The sequence below is a fragment of the Martes martes genome, assembly GCF_963455335.1.
Source record: "Martes martes genome assembly, chromosome: 7".
In the NCBI taxonomy this organism is placed as follows: domain Eukaryota; kingdom Metazoa; phylum Chordata; class Mammalia; order Carnivora; family Mustelidae; genus Martes; species Martes martes.
The window spans coordinates 105034868-105054776 of NC_137894.1; the positions used below are offsets into that span (position 1 = coordinate 105034868).

A 19909-nucleotide genomic window follows, 5' to 3' on the forward strand; every position below is an offset into this window, starting at 1 on the left:
ATAAAATCTTAAAAAAAAAAAAAAAAAGCCTCTGCCTTCAGCTCAAGTCATGATCCCAGGGTTCTGGGATCGAGTCCCGCATCGGGCTCTCTGCTCAAGAGGGAGCCTGCTTCCTCCTCTCTCTGCCTGCCTCTCTGCCTACTTGTGATCTCTCCCTCTGTCAAATAAAGAAATAAGATCTTTTAAAAAAAATATTTTGATTAATTTGGGTCATTTGATAAATTTAACAATTACATGGTTATTTATTTGTCTAAAACTGTTCGTTTGCAAGATTTGGCTACCCATTGGAGCCCACTGGAGAGAGGTCTAAAACATGCCTGGGTCCCACCCCGAGAGATCAGAATTGGCTTAGGGTACAGGCTGAGCAGAAGGATTTTTTAAACCTCTTACAGGTGATTCTAATGCTTGAGAGTATGGTATAAACTCTTCTTAGTTCAGATGCTTAATTTTTCCAAGAGACCTTTTACCAGTTTTTCAGCAAACTTTTAAAATTATTTCTTACTGAAATTTTGATTCTGCCTTAATGTTTCTTTTCCAGAATTAAATGATCAAAATATTTGCTCTCTTTCCAGGCTCAAAAGTGCTCCATCTCTCAGGTCCTCATCACCATAATAAAAAGGTGACAGTGTATACAAATTTGGTATTTCTTTTAAAATGTCCTTTGACCTTAAAAAGTTTTCTGTACCGCACATATCAAGTGAAAATATTTGGTTAATACACAAATTATTTATCTGTAACTTAAGTTATATAAGACTTGGGGACTTCTAGAATTTTAAAAATTATTTTTAATACTTCTTAAAAAATAATCTATACTCAGTTACTATTTGATTTAGGAATACACACTAAGCGTTAGCTTATTTACCTTTTATTTGCAAGAAGGAATGTTAAGGCAAAAAGTAATGATCTTCGTTTTCATTTTCAAGATAAGTCTGGCATTTTAAGTTCTAATAAGCCTTTCCTCCATATGTGCCAGTTGGAACCCCCAGCAGATACCCACTCAGCCATGCTGTCGCAGTCCTCGGCCAGTGCACGTCTATTGCCCTCTCAGGAAGACATCCCTGTGTATTCCCAACACCTAAAAAAAGCTTAGAGGTTCCTCTCTTTATCCTCTCATAGCCACTCACTAGAAGGAATCCCTTATATATGCTCTTTCCTTGTTTGTTCTCACAGCGTATGCACATCAAGATTCAGGGACTGGGTCTTATTCAGCTTAGTGACTGCAGCATTTGCTCTCTTGCCAGGCTCAAAGGTGCTCCATCTGCTTCTGGAGCTTGGTGCAGCATTCCTGAAGGAGAGGGCCAGGATCTGCACAGCTGCAGTGACAGATGGTGTCCAGAAGAGGACAAGCAAGGGCTGTTGAGCTGGAAGAGATCAAGGCCTTCTCTAGAAGTCCCATCCTTGAGCGCAGCCATTCAACAGGGAAAATCCAAAAGCTAGATTACAGGTGGCTCAGAGACTGTCAGGTAATCCAAGGAGCTGCAGTTGACTATCACCTCCCACAGGAGGGCGCTAGATTTCAAGAGATCTGATGAGTGCCTCATTTGGGTCTGATGCTCTATAACTTGCAGTTAACTATCCATATTTTACAACCAGGGAAACTGGGGAGTAGAGATTAAATAACACGTAATAAGCAGAGCCAATACCTGAGCCTAGGCCCACCTACCTTCAAAGCCCACACAGTGCCAGTGCTCCAGGAACAGAAATAAGTGGAGTTAGGGAAGCCAGAAAACTTCTTGTGCTCTCAGCTCTATTTCTGGTCCTTCAGAGACCTCTCCCCATTCCTTAACTAGGGTCAAGTCTCTTCCCCAATTAGTTCTCTCATAGTTCTTTTGGTCCAGTTCTTTTGGAAATTTGTCCAACACTGCTGCATTGCCACATTCGACCCCACAAATGAGAAGCAGTGTTTAGGTGAACGTGACATAAATTGGGGAAGGATTATTAGGGATAATGATGTTATTTGGTTAGTTTTTAAAATGCCTTTTTGATAGTACTGGCTACAGTAAAATAACAAGAGGTTCTTTGTTACCCAAAGCTTTGAGAAGTTACTTACTAGGGGGGTCTGTTTCCAATTCCTGTTCCATAAGATCACGCAACTCGTCAAGATTCCCTTGTAGCCAAATGCTGATATGCTCAATGTTTTCATCTCTTTCCTTCAGCTTCTTTGTTAGGTTCTTTATATCTTGCAAAATCTCATCACCACTGTTTACCAGTTCCTTTAAAAAAATAACATTTGGGGATATGTGAATATAAATTCTAACCAAATAAAAACATTGAGTGAATCATATCCAAGACAAAAATATGTATGCAAAATTGGTATTACTCATGCAAAATAAATGTCCATATCACATTCACAAAGTTCTGTAGAAGATCTCAGAAGAAAACAGATTAGCAAATGAGAAAATTGAATGGAATGCTCACTGACCTCTAACCTTGGCAGGGAGGGGGGCTGAATAAGAAGCCCACTCACCTTCAGAGCAGCATGGAACTGCACGGCATAATCGGCATGGCTTACAGCTGAAGAGAAAAAACTTTGGAACCATGCTGGATCTGAGCTTTAAATCCCCATAGGTTCATTAACTGTTTGGTCTTGGGCAAGGTTACTTAAACTGAACCTCAGTAGCCTCATCTGGAAAAGGTTAAAGGCTGAGCCAGAATCATATGTAAACTTTAAATACTCAAGAGAGTGGCAAAGCCAGGATTTAAACTCCGCCTAGCAGCCTTTAGAGGTGGGGAGCGGTGGAGAGGAACAGGGCCAGTAAAACATGGAGGACAGATGGACTTCAGGGCCAGTAAAACATGGAGGACAGATGGACTTCAGACCTGACAAATCTGTCCTAAAATAGTGTGTGTGCAATTTGTGTTTGCAGGTGGAGGTGGGGTGTAGGTCCCTCTAACCAAATTGGTAGAGGAGGAAGACAGCGTCCGAAAGGATTAAGATTTTAGTGACATTTGGCACCGCTAAAAATAAGACAGCAGTTCCAAATGGAGTCACCTAGGCAAAGCCTCACATCACCAAACAGAATCGATTTAATTACAGTTTCGGTTCTCTCAGAAATGGAATCTTACACCAGTCCATCAGGAGTCACCTCATCAGCACCAGTTAGGTCATCTGCCTAATAATCCCTGCCACCCCCTAAAGGAAAGTAATCTTGCAATAATCAACCTGCTTTTTGTGCTTAGTATAACTTCCAGGTTCCAACTCCCTTCTGCCTCTTGTATAGCTCCTTAGAGCACCTTTTAATCTGCTAGCTGGGACGTGGTCTGATTCATGAATCATTGAACAGAGCCAATAAGATATTTAAAATGTACTCAGTTGAATTTTGTTTTTTTAACAATACAGAGCACACATGTTAAGATATGATGGGTGTACTAACACTGTCACTCCCCCCAATCCTGACCTCCTACCTTATGCAGGCACACATGTATATACACATATACACACACACACACATTAGATAGGTGAATATTTTTAGGAATATTATATTTATGGAGGCAAAAAAAGCTCACCTTAACTGTAGTATGAAAGTCATCCCACAAATCCAAATACTCCGCTAAAATAAAAGATTTTTGAAATGCAAAGGTTACAGAAATGTGAAAATTTTTATGAAAGTAATGCTATTTGCTTTTCAAAAATTGCTTATCTAAAAATTTCCACTCCCAAAATGACAGAATAACTGGATTAGACTTGCCCACTCACTGTAAACAAGGAGGAAATATGTTAAATTTAGTAGATTTCATGGCCGGTATGGGACTTGAACTCACATTCTTGAGATCAAGAGTCACACGCTCTATTGACTAAGCCAAAGAGGCACCCTGAATATATCTGTTTTAATATCCAGTTTTCAGGTACTGGGGAATGGGCAGCACAGAACTGGGATACTTGAAGGAGGGGTGACAAATGAGGCAAGCCTTAATGATCACCTGGCTTTCTGCTGGGGGGTACTTTCCAGACCTAAGTGCAAGCAGAACAAAGCAGGTTTGTACACACACAAAAATCTGTACAAAGATTAGCAAATTGGATCCAGCAATATATAAATACAATAATAGCTTTTGAACAAGTGGGTTTTATCTCAGGAGATTGGTTTAACATTCAAAAATGAGTTGGTGCAATTTACCATCCTAATAGCATAAAAGAAACACATGAACACCTTGAGTAGCTGAGGTCTCACAGGCACTGCGCATCTTCATGACCGACTGCCTCCAATAAGTACCTTGGATGCCCAAGCCCAGGGGCCCCTGCGTGGCACCACTTTGCAGGTGCTGTCACGCACCTTTACTGGGGAAATTAAATGCATCTGTGCAACTACACTGGGTGGCAACTTGCAATTTTGCATCTGGTTTCCTCCACACTTGCCTCATGCACCTTTTCCCTTTGCTAGTTTTACTCCGTATCCTTCACTGTAATGGACAAGAAGCATAACAACTTGAGCCTGGTGAATCCTAGCTGATCATTGAGCCTAAGGGTGGTCTTGAGGACCCCAAATATAACACCTAAAAGCTGCAAAATCTTGCTGTGAAAAATAAGTTCCAAATAAATGGAGATGTACATTCTGTTCTTGGATTGGAAGATTTTATTTTGTTAAGATGTCAGTTCTCCTCAAATTGATTTATGGATTCAACAGAAACCCAATGAAGATCCCAGCAGGTATGCAATTACAGATAAATAAGCTGTCTTTAAAAGCTTACAGGAAAATCAAAGGACCAAAATAGCCAAAATCATTGTAAAAGAGAACCAGAAACATGGAGAACTTACACTACCTGACGTCCAGACTGAGCATGAAAGTAATTAGGACAGTGTGGTATTGGTATAAAGTCAGAATAAGGAACAGACTCATAAAATTGATTTTTGAAAAAGTCATTGTGGTAGTACAATGCTAAGAAGATAAGCTTTTCAAAAATGGTGCTAGAACAATTGGATATACATAAGAGAAAACATGAAATTCAACTCTTGACTCACACTGTACAAAAATGTGAACTTGAATTGGAGATCTAGACATAAGAGCTGAAACTAAAAACTTACAAAAGAAAACATAGGAGAAAATCTTTGAGAACCTGGCTTAGGTGAAAATATCTTAGGACACAAAACATACTACCCTTAAAAGATGAAATAAATAAACTAGACTTTACCCAAAGGAAGAACTTTTGCTCTTTCAGGACAATATAAAGAAAATGAGAAGCCTCATACTGAAAAAGGACTCATTTCTAGAATACACAAAGATTTTAACTCAACAACACAACACAAGGTAATGAGCAAAAGATCTGGACAAAAATGTGGCAGACTGTTTTCCAGAGATGGCCCCGCAATATATTCCATCCCACATGCTCTTCCTACAACATCATGTTGACACCCCTCCCATTAGTGGTGGCAACTGTGTCCCCTCCCCTTGTACCTGGGATCTTATCTTTTGAAATGCAGCAGGCCAAGCCACTACATGGAAACTCTGGCTGTGAGTCAGCAGCAACACCAGTCACACTGAGTGAGTAGATGTGTCGGCAGATGACTCCAGACCCAGCTGCTGAATTACTCCCAGCCATCAAGTTGCCCCAGCAAATGTCATGTAGAGCAGACATGAGTGATTTCTACCACCAAATGACCAACTGAGGAGCAAAGTAAGTGATTTGTAATAATTTGTTATGCTGCAATAATTTATTCAAGACACTTCACAAAGGATGATATACAAGTGGCCAAAAAGCACATGAAAAAATACTCAACAGCATCAGTCATCAGAGAAATGGAAATAAAAATCACAATGAAATACCATTATATACCTACTAAAATGGCTTAAATGTTAAGTGTTTTGACAATTTTAAAGTGAGGAGTGGAGTATCCTGTTGTTAGTGGGATGATGAACTTGCACAACTACTTTGGCAAACTGTTTTGGCAGTTTCTTATAAAGTTAAACATACACTAACCATACACCCCAGCAATTCCACACCTCAGTATTTACCCAAGAGAAATGAAAAATATTCACAAAAATATACATAAGCAAATAGTAACCAAGTACTGGAAACAATCCAAATGTCCTTCAAATGGTGAATGAATAAACAAAATATAGTATATCTATATAATGGAATACAACTACAGAGCTATAAAAAGGAGCAAGGCAATGATACATGAATGGATCTAAAAAAAAAGTTTGCTGAGACGAATAGATAAAGATGTGATCCATATACACAATGGAATATAACCCAGCCATCAGAAAGGATGAATACCCAACTTTTGTATCAACATGGACAGAACTGGAGGAGATTATGCTGAGTGAAATAAGTCAAGCAGAGAAAGCCAATTATCGTATGGTTTCACTTGTGGAACATAAGGACTAGCATGGAGGACATTAGGAGGAGGAAGGGAAAAATGAAAGGGGGAAATTGGAGGGGGAGACAAACCATGAGAGACTCTGGACTCAAGAAAAACTGAGGGTTTTAGAGGGGAGAGACTTAGGGGGGTGGGTTGACTGGGTGATGGGTATTGAGGAGGATACGTATTGGATGGAGCACTGGGTTTTATACATAAACAATGAATCTTAGAAGATGACATCAAAAAGTAATGACATACTGTATGGTGACTAACGCAACATAATAAAAAATAATTCTTAAAAATTATTTTTTAAAAAGTTTGCTGAGTGTAAGAATCCAGGTACATAAGTGTATTTCATCATTCCATTTGTAGCTAATCCTTATTGACAAAAAGCAGATCGGGGCACCTGGGTAGCTCAGTTGGTTAAGCTTTGACTCTGGGTTTTGGCTCAGGTCATGATCTCAGAGTATGAGGTCAAGCCCCACATCAGGCTCCATTCTCAGCATGGAGTCTGCTTGAGGTTCTTTCCCCCTCTCTCTCCTTTCCCCTCTGCTCCTCCCCCTGTTCTTGTGCTCTCTCTCTTTTTCTCTCTCAAAATAAAAATAAAATAGGAAAGGAAGGAAAGAAAGAGAAGAAGGTAAAAGAAGGAAGGGAGGAAGGAAGGAAGGAGAGAGAGAGGGGGAAAGAGAAGAAAAGGGGAAAGAATAAGAAGGAAAGGGAAGGGAAGGAGGAAAGGAAGAAAAGGGAAAAAAGAAGGAAAGAGGAGGAGGGAGGAAAGGAAGGAAGGGGAGAGAAAAGGAAAGGGAAGAAGTGAGGGAAGGGAAGATGGTTTCCAGGCACTGTAGATAGAGTGGGAAACCAACTACAAAGGGATGTGAGAAATTTTTCAGGGGTAATATGTTCTCCATCTTGTTTGAAGTGGCAGTGGTTACAGTGGTATGTTCATTTATTAAAACTCATTGAACTTTAGATAGGCTCATTTTATTGTATGCAAGTCAGTAAAATTTATTTAAATAAAACAAAAAACTTATTTTTTATATGTTCGGATCACCCATGACACATTACTTACTCTGATGAGCTGTCAGTTGACAAGACAGTTCACTTGACATGGACTTGAGGTCATCTTCTCCTTTTCTGTATTGCTCTATCTTGTTCTTCATGTATGCAATATACTGGAAATGAAAGACATATGATTGCTTTAAGCAGTTTAGTTACCGTAAATTATCCATGCAGTCATTTGGCACACATCTATTGATTCTTCTCCATGCCACTGACTTCTCTCAGTACAAGGATAACAGTGGCGAGCAGAGCCCTTGTCAAGCCTGTATTCTGGTGAAGGAGAGAAAGGATCTGGCTTCTCAATAAACATTTAAGCACCTGAATAAACATGGCATTCTGAATATAATTTGCCACAAAAAGATACTAAAAGGTATTCTGCCTAAATGCAATGTGCCCACAAACAAAAAAGTGTTCTGTATTGCAAAATGTGTGTGCAAGCAAAGTACCAAGGCTGCCATGCTTCTAGACTGGAGGGGTTCAGAGTAAGACCTCAGAGAGAGGAGTTATCAAGTCTGGAGACCCCACAGAATTGCTCACTCCATTCGGATGTTTCACTGGGTTGGGTGATGGTGGTAGTAGTGGTTTGGGTATTAAAGTCATCATTTTCTGTTCTGACCACCCAATGCTCAGGAATACTAAACTCTAAAGTCTCTGGGAACTTTGAAAGCATGGGCTTTGGATATAAAATGGCATTGATTCTGTTTCAAGAGGGAAAGTCAAATACTAGAAATTACTGATAAAAAAAAAATCTTAGGGGCGCCTGGGTGGCTCAGTGGGTTAAAGCCTCTGCCTTCGGCTCGGGTCATGATCCCAGGGTCCTGGGATCGAGCCCCACGTCGGGCTCTCTGCTCAGCGGGAAGCCTGCTTCCTCCTCTCTCTCTGCCTGCCTCTCTGCCTACTTGTGATCTCTCTCTGTCAAATAAATAAAATCTTTAAAAAAAAAAAAAAAAAAATCTTAGAGGGGCACCTGGGTGGCTCAGTGGGTTAAAGCCTCTGCCTTCGGCTCAGGTCATGAGCCCAGGGTCCTGGGATCGAGCCCCACATCGGGCTCCCTGCTCGGCGGGGAGCCTGCTTCCCCCTCTTTCTCTGTTGCCTTTCTGCCTACTTGTGATCTCTGTCAGTCAAATAAATAAATTTTTTTTAAAAAGGCATTTATGTTAAAAAAAAAATCTTAGAAATTGTACCTAGGGGGCAATTTCAGTAGGTGGCTCAGTAGGTTAAGCCTCTGCCTTCAGTTCAGGTCATGATCCCAGGGTCCTGGGATCGAGCCCCTCATCGGGTTCTCTGCTCAGTGGGGAGCCTTCTTCCCCCTTTCTCTCTGCCTGCCTCTCTGCCTACTTGTGATCTCTCTCTCTCTGTCAAATAAATAAATAAATTCATTTTTAAAAATGCTGTAAAATGTTTAAAAAAAAAAAAAAAGAAATTGCATCTAGTACCACAGAAAACATAGAATTGTTTATAAGCATATTATAGGGTCTACTAATGGGGCCTTGATCTTGTGTCAGTCTGTGTGACTTGTTGGCTAGTTTTGTAGTAAACCAGCATGAAAACCTCTGTGGGCCACATCCAAGATGTCATTGCTGCCCCCTCTTTGAATGTGGATTACAGTTTGTAGACTTGTCTGGTTTCCCATAACTCTCAAATATGTAAACATACTGAATTTTAATTTATCCATTTATTTGCTCATTTCCTCAGCTAGATGATGAGCTTCCTAAGCATGTGGGGTGGTGTCTTATCCATCTCTGTATTCACTGAGACTTCCCCAAGGCTCCCTAGCCTCCTTAAGACTCAGTGGGTGCTTAAAATGTCTGCTGAGAGAAGGGATGTAACCAGCAGAACAGAGTGGGGAGTGAATAAGATAAACAGCATTATTCAGGACCTAGTAGATGGACAATAAATTAGAAAACAGAACTTATAGAATCAGTCTTTCACACAGTCGTCCATTTGTTTATCCATTACCAAAGTAGCAATAAAAATTCCAAGTATTTTAATAAATAATCTATGTCATCTTGACAGGAAGATAACCTTGTGGAATATTTCCATGGGTAGATGAAATGACTTATAAGACTGCTGCAAGGGCTATAAGAAAGAAGATGTATTACACATGTGCAGGTTAGTGATGCTGGTACCCAGGCTCTGGAGCACATTTACTTTTTCAAAGTACATTAGTACCACTTATGCCATTTTAATTCTACCAGAAACACATGATATTGGTATATAATTGTTGCCATTGACCTGGTGAAAAAGAGTACCCAGACAGGTAAAAGGATTTTTCCCTTAGAGTCTTATTGCCAAGGGACTTTATCTTTTTCTAGCTATTAAAAGTTATTAAAAATGTAAAGCCTTGATTTCCTCATCTATAAAAGGGACATAATATATATTATCCACATTAAAGGTTACTGTAAGCATAACATGGGCCTCAATCCCTTTTCCATGTGAGCCATTATGCAAAACACTTGGGATACACTGATACAGATCCTCACTTTGAGGTCACTGTGGTTTACTGAAAAAAAAAAATGATACATTCAATACAAAACCAACAGACAACTTAAAATTTTAAATGGGCAAAACACTTGAACAGGTACTTCACAAAGATGTATACAAATGGCCACCAGCACATGAATAGATGCTTCCTTTGATCATCAGGAAAATGCAAACTAAAACCACAATGGGATACCACTACACACTCTCCAGAATGGTCAAGTAGAACAACAACAAAAAAAAAAGTTTGGCAAGAATGTGGAACCAGTGGTATTCTCACATACCCTGCTGGGAGTGGTGATCTGCAACTTCTCTGGGAGACGGCACTGTGCACAAGAGTGGATGGTCCACATCCCTATGGCGCTGTGATTCCACTTGAGGGGTATACCCCACAGAATTATGTACATATGTTCCTTAAAACACATGTACTAGAATGTTCATGGCAACTCTATTTGTAATAGCCCCAGCTAGAAGTTCTGTAACCCCCCACCAAGAGTATATAAATTGTAGTATAGTTACACACTTGAATACTATGTATGGAACCAAGGCTGAACAAACTATAACTGCTTTCAATATAATAAAGATGTACTTTGCAAACACAGTATTGAGCAAGAGTACATACTGTAATATTCCATACATATGATGTTCAGAAACAGACAAAATTAGTCTTTGGTGTTAGAAGCCAATATACTGTTACTTTACTTTTTGGGGAGGTTAGTGGCAGGAAAGGACATAGATGATATCTGGATACTGGTAATGCTTTGTTTCTAGATCTGGGTGCTGGTTACCTGTGTGTATTCACTAAGTGTTTCACTTATGATTTGTGCACTGTTTTATATGTACTTAGTCTTTATTTCAAAAGTTTCTAGAGCTATAATCTCCTTTTCTCACGTAACTACATTATAGATCTAAGCAACTAACCAAAACCATCATGCAAAGTGAAGTGTTCTTGAACTTACTTTTCTCAATTTTTCATTTTCCAGGAGCAAAGCATCTACTTTTAAGTCATGCACATAGATTTCATTTTCTAAGTTCTTTAGAGTTTCAAAATGATTTTTAATCTTATGGCTTTCTTGATCTCGTAAGTATTTGAGTTCTTGCTTCACTTTTTCCTGCTCAAACATAAAACCCACAATTATCTCAGAGTTAAATAAGCAGGGCACCGGTGTTTTAGATTGCCTGAACCACATTCAGAGAGGGGTTATAATTAATTCCTGAATCATCAGCAGAGGCTATGTATACCTTCCCTTAGAAAAACCTGATATTTAAAACTCCAGAGTTGATTCAATTCTGGGAAGATGGTAGAGTAAGAGGGTCCTGAGCTCATCTCAACCATGGACACATTGAGATAACAGCCATATCTGTGCAACTATCTTTGAAAGTGATCTAAAGACTAGCAGAACGGACTTGCATAGAGAGGGGGCCACATTGAAATGTGTAGGAGTGGCAGAGACATGTTTAGGAACCCAAACCCCAGCAAAACTAACCACAAACAGGAAAGATACGACAAGAAGCCAGAAGATCAGGCTTCATGCCACACGCCCCAGGCATGAGGGACCCACACTGGAAAGAGAAGTCTCTGTAATACTTAACTTCGAAAACTAGTGGGGCTTAAATTCACGAGTCTTTACAATCAGCAAGGCTTAACTCTGGTACTTCAAAAATCAAATCTGGGAGAGCTGGAGAACTGGAGGACAATAAGAAACTGAGTCTTCACCTTTAAGGAGCCAACAAAACAAATAATCCTGCTGAGACACAGCATAGAAGCAGCTGTTTGAAATTGCCTGGGGTAGATAGGAAAATTTATTTACTAATCTCAGATTGTATGTTGGAGGGGCAAGGATCTTTAGGAGACCATTATAGAATAAAAGTGGTGACGGGTGCCATTTCTCTTCCTCCCTGCTTCCCATCAACCTTGTTGGCCAGACACTTGCAGGAAGCAGCATGAATGCTCTCCACCTATCTTGTTGACTAGTACCCTGCCCCTGCATTCCCCTGCAGAGATGCCCAATCCAACTGGCCAACTCCAAAGGCATCCCTCCAAAGTGACTCCTGCCCTGGAGAGAGAAGAAGACATCCACACATGCCAGTGTGCCCACAGTCTCGACAGCTGAACCTTATGGCTGGCAGCACAGTGAGAGTACCCTGCTGATCAGTGAGATGGCAGCCCCAGCAGACTGGGGCCAGGCATCTGATCTCAGTGCAAGCTCCAGCGACCAACAAAGCCTCTCAGGGACAAAGAAAGGAGAGTGCCCTATGGCTCTGTGCAACTACAGCCCCAGCAGATGGGCTGATAGGAGGCTTCTGGTTTGAATGCTGACATCACCTAACTACAAGCCCTCAGCAGCCCCAGACTGTCCCTTTAACAGCACAGGGACCAAACACTGTCTGGTGCATATAAAACAGGCAAAGGGGCCATTGCAATGGACTTGACTATAGGGAAACATGGTTCAGCCACAACAGTGGGGTGCACACAACCCACAAAAGAGATGCCATTGAAGTGCTTGACTCTGGTGAACAAGGAGCAATGCATCATTGGGTACTACTGGACCTCTTCTTCAAAAGGCCACTACTTACTTTCAAGATCAAGATATGTAGCTAACTTTTATAATACATAGGGCGGAAAAGCAGAGTTAGACAAAATGAGGAGACAGAGGAATAAGTGCCAAATGAAAAAAAAAAAAACAGGATAAAACCAAATGAAATAGAGATAAGCAATATGCCTGTTAGGCAACTCAAATTCATGGTCATAAGGATACTTACTGGACTTGAAAAATGAGTGGAAGAGCTCAGTTAGATGTTCCATAGAGAGATACAAAATATAAAACAGAGGCAGAGATGAAGAACTCAATAACTGCAATGAAAAATACATTAGAGGAAATCCATAGCAGATTAGAGGAGGCAGAAGAACAGATCAGTGATCTGGAAGATAGATGTAATGGAAATCAACCAAGCTGAAAAGCAAACAGAAAAAAAATATAAAAGAAAATGAGAATAGGTAAAGGGCACTCAGTGATGTCATCAACTGTAGTAACATAAGCATTATAAGGATCTCAGAAGAGACAGAGGAGGCAGAAAATTTATTTGAAAAAATAATAGCTGAAAACTGTCCTAATTTGAGAAAAGAAAGAAGCATCCCAGTCCAGGAGGCAGAGAGAGGACCCAACAAAATTTATGCAAGGCGGTCCACACATAGTAATTAAAATGACAAAATGGGGGCACCTGGGTGGCTCAGTGGGTTAAGCCTCTGCCTTCAGCTCGGGTCATGATCTCAGGGTCCTGGGATCAAGTCTCGAATCGGGCTCTCTGCTCAGTAGGGAGCCTGCTTCCCCCTCCCTCTTTCTGCCTGCCTCTCTGCCTCCTTGTGATCTCTCTCACAAGGAGTCTGCTTGAGATTCTCTCTCTCCCTCTTCTTCTGTCCCTGCACCCCCCTTAAAAAATAAAAATAAATAGTGCTGGGAAAACTGCACATCTACATGCAAAAGAATGAAACTGGACAATTTTATTACCCTATACACAGAGATAAACTCAAAATGGGTTAAAGACCTAAATGTGAGACTGGAAACCATAAAATTCTTAGATGAAAACATAGGCAGTAATTTCTTTGATATCAGCCATAAAAACATTTTCCTAGATATATTTCCTCAAGCAAAGGAAAAAAAAGCAAGAATAAACTATTGGGACTGTGTCAAAATAAAAAGTTTTGCACAGTGATGGAAATCATTAACAAAACAAAAGGCAACCTACTGAATGGGAGAAGATATTTGCAAATGACATATTTGATAAGAGCTTAATATAAAAATATATATATATAAAGAACTTACACAACTCAACACCAAAAGCCCAAACAATCCAGTTAAAAAGTGCACAGAGGACATGAAAAGACATTTCTCCAAAGACAACATACAGATGGCCAACCCACATATGAAAAAATCCTCAACATCACTAATGATCAGGGAATGCAAATCAAAACCACAATGAGAGATGGCAGAATAGGAGAATCCTAAGCACACTGTCCCACAGATACATAAAGAAAACACCCGCATCAGGGCAGATAATCCAGTAAACAACCTGAAAACTGGCAGAACGGACTCTTCACAGCTAAATGTTGAGAAGAGAGCACATTGAAAAGGATAGGAGGTGCAGAGACATGGCCAGGAGCCAAACTGATCCGTAGGAGAGAGGGATACCACAGGCACAGAGAGGGAAAAGAAAAGACCCTTCATCAGCCATCCCAGGCAAGGGGGAGCTGCATTGGGAAGATGAATCCCCACAACATTGGCTTTGAAAACCAGATGGGCCTAACTTACAGTTCTTACAGTTAAATAGGGCTTAACACCTGGAATAGTGGATTGGGCTTTGCAATGGGTGGAGAGCAATAGAAAACTTAGTTCCCACCCTTAAAGATAAATCACAGTGAAGAGCCCCACCAATATACGGTATGGAAGCAGCAGTTTGAAAAATGCCTGGAGTACACAGGAAGATTTTATTTACCAATGTCAGAGCATGTACTGTAGGGGCAGGGATCTTTGGGTGACTTTAAGAACAAAAGAGCTGGTAGGCACCATTTCTCTTCCAGACCCCCAGACGAAATACATAGACACCTTCAGGAACCAGGGCAGCCTGGACACTCCTGCCTAGCTTACTAACAGCCCACTCTGCCCTTACGCTGTTCCTCGGACCTCCCCCCTCCATTCTGGTGAGGCAGTTTTCTAAAGCAGCTCCAGGTCCCCTCCAACAGCAGAGCAGCAATGACCTTGCTGGCACCTCATGTCCCATCCCTGTATTCTTCTACAGACCTGCCCTTGGCCATTCTGCAGGCCACAGGTCCCCTCTTGCAGCAGACCAGCTGCAAGAGGTCACACAATTTTATAACAATAAACACAATTTTATAGCACAATTTTATACCAGCATACAATTTTATAACAATGTTTACCCACCCACATTCTCTTGTAGACCCACCCTTAGCAGGAGTCCCTCCGACACAGTGCCACTAGCCTCGCACTGTGTAATCATCCCTGATCGAGGCCAGCACCATTCCAAAGTGACTCCTGTCCCAGGGAGAGGGGAAGATAACCATACACATTTGTCTGATTCAGACCCCTGCAGTGGGCTGGGGGCAGACATCTGGTCTGACTGCAGGCCCCACTCACCAATGAAAGTTTCTCAGAGGACAACACAGTGAGAGCACCTTACAGTTCAGTGCTACCACAGCTCCGCAAATCCCTAACCTGACTCAGCTCAAGCCCAACATGACCCCAGACATAGCTAACAGCACAGGGATGAAGTCCTGACCACAATATTCAGAGAGAGCCATTGCAGACAGCTGGACTGAAGGCAAACACGGCTCTACCACAGAAATAGGGAGCATGCAACACACATATGAGACACCCCCGAGGCACCAATTTCTGGTGCGTGAGAGACACTGCACTGCAGAGCATTACAGGATCTCTTCTTCCTAAGTCCATTACTTTCAAGAGCAGGAGACATAACTGATATTCCTGACACATGGGAACAGACACAGAGCTAGTCAAAATGAGGAGACAGAAGAATATGTCCCAAATGAAAGAACAGGACAAAATCACAGCAAGAGATCTAAATGAAATGGAAGTAAGTAATAGGCCAGGTAATAGAATTTAAAGTAATGATCATAAAGATACTCACTGGAGTTAAGAAAAGAGTGGAGGACCTCAGTGAGACTCTCAACAAAGAGATAGGAAACATAAGAGAGAATCAATCAGACATGAAGGACTCAATAACTGAAATAAAAAGTACACTAGAGGAAACAAATAGTAAACTGGAGAAAGCAGAAAAACGTATCAGTGACCCAGAGGATAAAGTAATAGAAAGCAATCAAGCTGAGCAGGAGAGAGAAAAATGACTAATAAAAATGAAAACAGATTAAGAGAACCCAATGATACCATCAAGTGTTATAGCATTCATATTATAGGGATCCCAGGAGAAGGGAGAGAAAAGAGGGCAGAAAATTTATTTGAAGATACAATAGCTGAAAACATCCCTAATCTGGGGAAGGAAAAATACATCCAGATCCAAGATGCACAGAGAACCCCCAACAAAACAACCCACGGAGATCCACACCAAGACATATGGTAATTAAAATGGCAAAATGTAGCGATAAAGAGAATGTTTAAAGCAGCAAGAGAAAAGAAACTTACACACTAGGAAAACCCCATGAGCCTATCAGCTGATTTTTTTTTTCCAACAGAATTATCACAGAGAGATGGGAGTAGCATGATATTTTCAAAGTCTAAAAGGAAAATTCCTGCATCCAAAAATACTTTACTCAGCAAGCTACAATTCAGAATAGAAGGAGAAATAGAGTTTCCCAGACAACCAAAAGTTAAAGGTCATGACCATTCAACCAGCCCTTACAAGAAATGTTAAGAGGGATTCTTTGAGTGGACAGGAAAGACAATAATCAGGACTAAGAAAGTAGGAAGCACAAAAGTATATAAAAATCAGTCAATGGGTTCACAAAATTAAAAGATCTGAAGTATGATACCACATACCTAAAATGTTGGGGGTGAGAGGGAGAATAAAATTTTAGTGCTTTTAGCATAGGTTCAGACTTAAGTGACGACTATCAACCTAATATAATCTGCTGTGTATATAAGAAGTTAGATAAATCTAATGGAAACTACAAATAAAAAACCAGTAATAGACATGCAAAAAATAAAGAGAAACGAATCTGAGTATGTCACTAAAAAATCCAGCAAACTGTGAGAAAAGCAAGAGAAAAAAAAAAAAGAGAGAGAAGTACTACAAAAACAACCAATTTAAAACAATTTAAAATTAAAATTTAAATTTAAATATAAAACAATTTAAAAATTTAAAATTTTAAAACAAGTTAAAAAATGGCACTAAGTATATACACCTATTAATAATGGACTAAACACTCCAAACAAAAGACATATTGGAATGGACAAGAAAACAACCCCCATCTTGTTACCTACAAGAGACTTATTTCAGTCCTAAAGACACATGCAGATTGAAAGTGAAGGGATGGAAAAGCATTTATCATGCAAATGGAAGTGAAAAGAAAGTCAGGATAGTATTATTTATATCGGACAAAATACACTTTAAAACAAACACTGTAACAAAGGACATAGAATCATAAAGGGAATCATAATCATAACAATCCAACATGAAGATATGTATAAGTATTTATTCCCCCAACATGGAAGCACCCAAATACACAGCAAACAATGACAAAAACAAAAAGTAAACAATAGTAATACAATAATAGTAGGAGACTTTAACATGCCACTTACATCAATGGATAGATCATCCAAACAGAAAATCAACAAGGAAACAGTGATTTTTGAAGGACACATTGGACCAATAGATTTAACAAATATATTCAGAATATTCCATCCTGAAACACTGGACACATATTCTTTTCAAGTGCACATGGAATCTTCTCCAGAACATATCACATATTAGGCCACAAAACAAATTTCAGAAAATGCAAAAAACCTGAAATTATACCATGCATCCTTTCCAACCACAATGCTATGAAACCAGAAATCAGCCACAAAGAAAATCTGGAAGGAGCACATAAATGGCCATAACTTAAATAATATGCTACTAAACAATGAAGGGTCATACAAAAAATCAAAGAGGAAATTAAAAAAATACACGGATACAAATAAAAATGAAAACACAATAGTCTAAAATCTTTGGGGTACAACAAAAGCTGTTCTAAGAGGGAAGTTTATAACAATACAGGCCTACCCCAAGAAGATAGAAAAATCTCAAACAAACAACCTAACATTATACCTAAAGGAGATAGAAAAAGAAGAGCAAATGTAGAATGAAGGAAATAATAGTAGGATGTAGAACAGTAGAATGAAGGAAATAACAAAGATTAGAGCAAAAATAAGTGAAACAGAAACTGAAAACAAATAAACAAAGAAACAATAGAACAGATGGATAAAGTTGGGAACTGGTTCTTTGAAAAGGTCAACAAAATTGATCAACTGTTAGCCAGACTCATCATAAAAGAGAGAGAACTCAAAATCAGAAATGAAAGAGGAGAAATCACACCCAACACCACAGAAATATAAAGGATAGAAAGAGAATATCATGAAAAACTATATGCCAACAAATTAGACAACATAGAAGAAATGGAACAAAAAAAGGAAATTTAGGTCAATATCTCTGAAGAACACAGGTGCAAAAATTCTCACCAAAATATTAGCAAACTGGATTCAACAACACATTAAAAAAATTATTCACCAGGACTCAAGTGGAATTTATTCCTGGGATACAAGTGTGGTTAAATATTTGCAAATCAATCAGCATAATACATCATGTCAACAAAGGAATGGAGACAAGCCATATGATTATTTCAATAGATGCAGAAAAACCATTTGACAAAGTATGACATCTATTCATGATTTAAAAAAAAAAGCCCTCCACAAAGTAGTTTTAGAGGAAACATACCTCAACATAATGAAAATTCCACAGCGAACATCATACTCAGTGTTAATCTGATAGCTTTCTCCCTAAGATCAGGAAAAAAACAAGGATCTCCACTCTCACAAGTTTTTTTTTGCCCAACATAGTACTGGAAGTTGGAGCCACCGCAATTAGACAAGCAAGAGAAATAAAAGGTATCAAAATTGGTAAGTAAAAATTTCACTGTTTGCAGATGACATTATACTCTATATAAAAAACCCTGGAGACTCCATCAGAAAACTACTAAAACTGATAAATGGAATCATTAGGTTAGCAGGATACAAAATCAATATACAGAAACCTGTTGCATATCTATACACCAATAATGAGGTAGCAGAAAGCGAAAATAAGGAAACAGTCCCATTTACAATTACACCAAAAATAATAAAATATCTAGGAATAAACTTAACCAAGGAGGTGAAAGACTTGTACTGTGACTATAAAGCATTGATTAAAGAAACAGAAGATGACGCAAACAAATGGAAAGATAGCCCATACTCATAGAATGGGAGAATAAATATTGTTAAAATATTTGTACTACCCAAAGTAATCTATAGATTTTATGATTTAATGTGATCCTTATCAAAATGCCAACAGTATTTCTCATAGAACTAGAAAAAATAATACTAAAATTTGTATGGAACATAAAAAGACCCTGAATAGCCAAAGCAAGCTTAAAAGGAACAAAACTGGAGGTATTAAAACCCCAGATTTCAAAATATTCTACAAAGCAGTAGTAATGAGAGCAGTATGGTACTGGCACAAAAACAGACATATAGACCAATGGAACAGAATAGGGAGCCCAGGAAAAACCCCCACAATTATATGGTCAATTAATCTTCAACAAGGGAGGCAAGAATATGCAATAAAGACAGTCTCTTCACCAGACAGTGGTGGGGAAACCAGGCAGCTACATGCAAAAGAATGAAACTAAACCATCTTCTCACACCATAAACAGAAATAAATTGAAAATGGACTCAAGACCTAAATGGGAGACCTGATACTATAAAAATTCTAGAAGAGATCACAGGCAATAATTTCTCCGACATCAGCCACAGCAAGTTTTCTAGATACATCTCCTGAAATAAGGGAAACAAAAGCAAAGTAAACCATTTGGACTATGTCAAAACAAAAAGCTTCTGCACAGCAAAGGAAACAATCAACAAAACTAAAAGACAACCTAATGATGGGGAGAAGGTATTTGCAAATTACATATCTGACATACACACATTAGTATCCAAAAATATAAAAAACTTACACAACTCAACACTAAAAAACCAACTAATCCAATTTAAGGATGGGCAAAATACATGAACAGACATTTCTCTAAAGAAGACATTCAGATAGATGGCCCATAGACACATGAAAATGTTCTCATCACCCATCAGCAGGAAAATGCAAAGCAGAATCACAATGAGATATCACATCACACCTATCAGAATGGCTAAAATGAAAAACTCAAGAAACAAGAGAATGTGGAGAAAAGGGAACTCTCGGGCGCTTTTGGTGAGAATGCAAATTGGCATAGCCATTGTGGAAAACACTACAGAGGTTCCTCAAAAAATTAAAAATAGGAATACCCTACAATCC

The 19909-nt window shown here is 39.3% G+C and overlaps 1 protein-coding gene across 1 annotated transcript in view; it reads right to left on the bottom strand.

The window, feature by feature from the left end:
• CCDC175 (coiled-coil domain containing 175) overlaps positions 1 to 19909 on the bottom strand; it is a gene marked incomplete at both ends in the record, with an annotated part of 65330 nt that overhangs the window by 881 nt on the left and 44540 nt on the right. Inside the window, 4 exons of the mRNA XM_080808417.1 lie at positions 2051 to 2213; positions 3508 to 3551; positions 7368 to 7470; positions 10798 to 10950. Coding sequence (XP_080664543.1) covers positions 2051 to 2213; positions 3508 to 3551; positions 7368 to 7470; positions 10798 to 10950 — 463 coding nt within the window. The remainder of the gene's footprint in view (positions 1 to 2050; positions 2214 to 3507; positions 3552 to 7367; positions 7471 to 10797; positions 10951 to 19909) is intronic.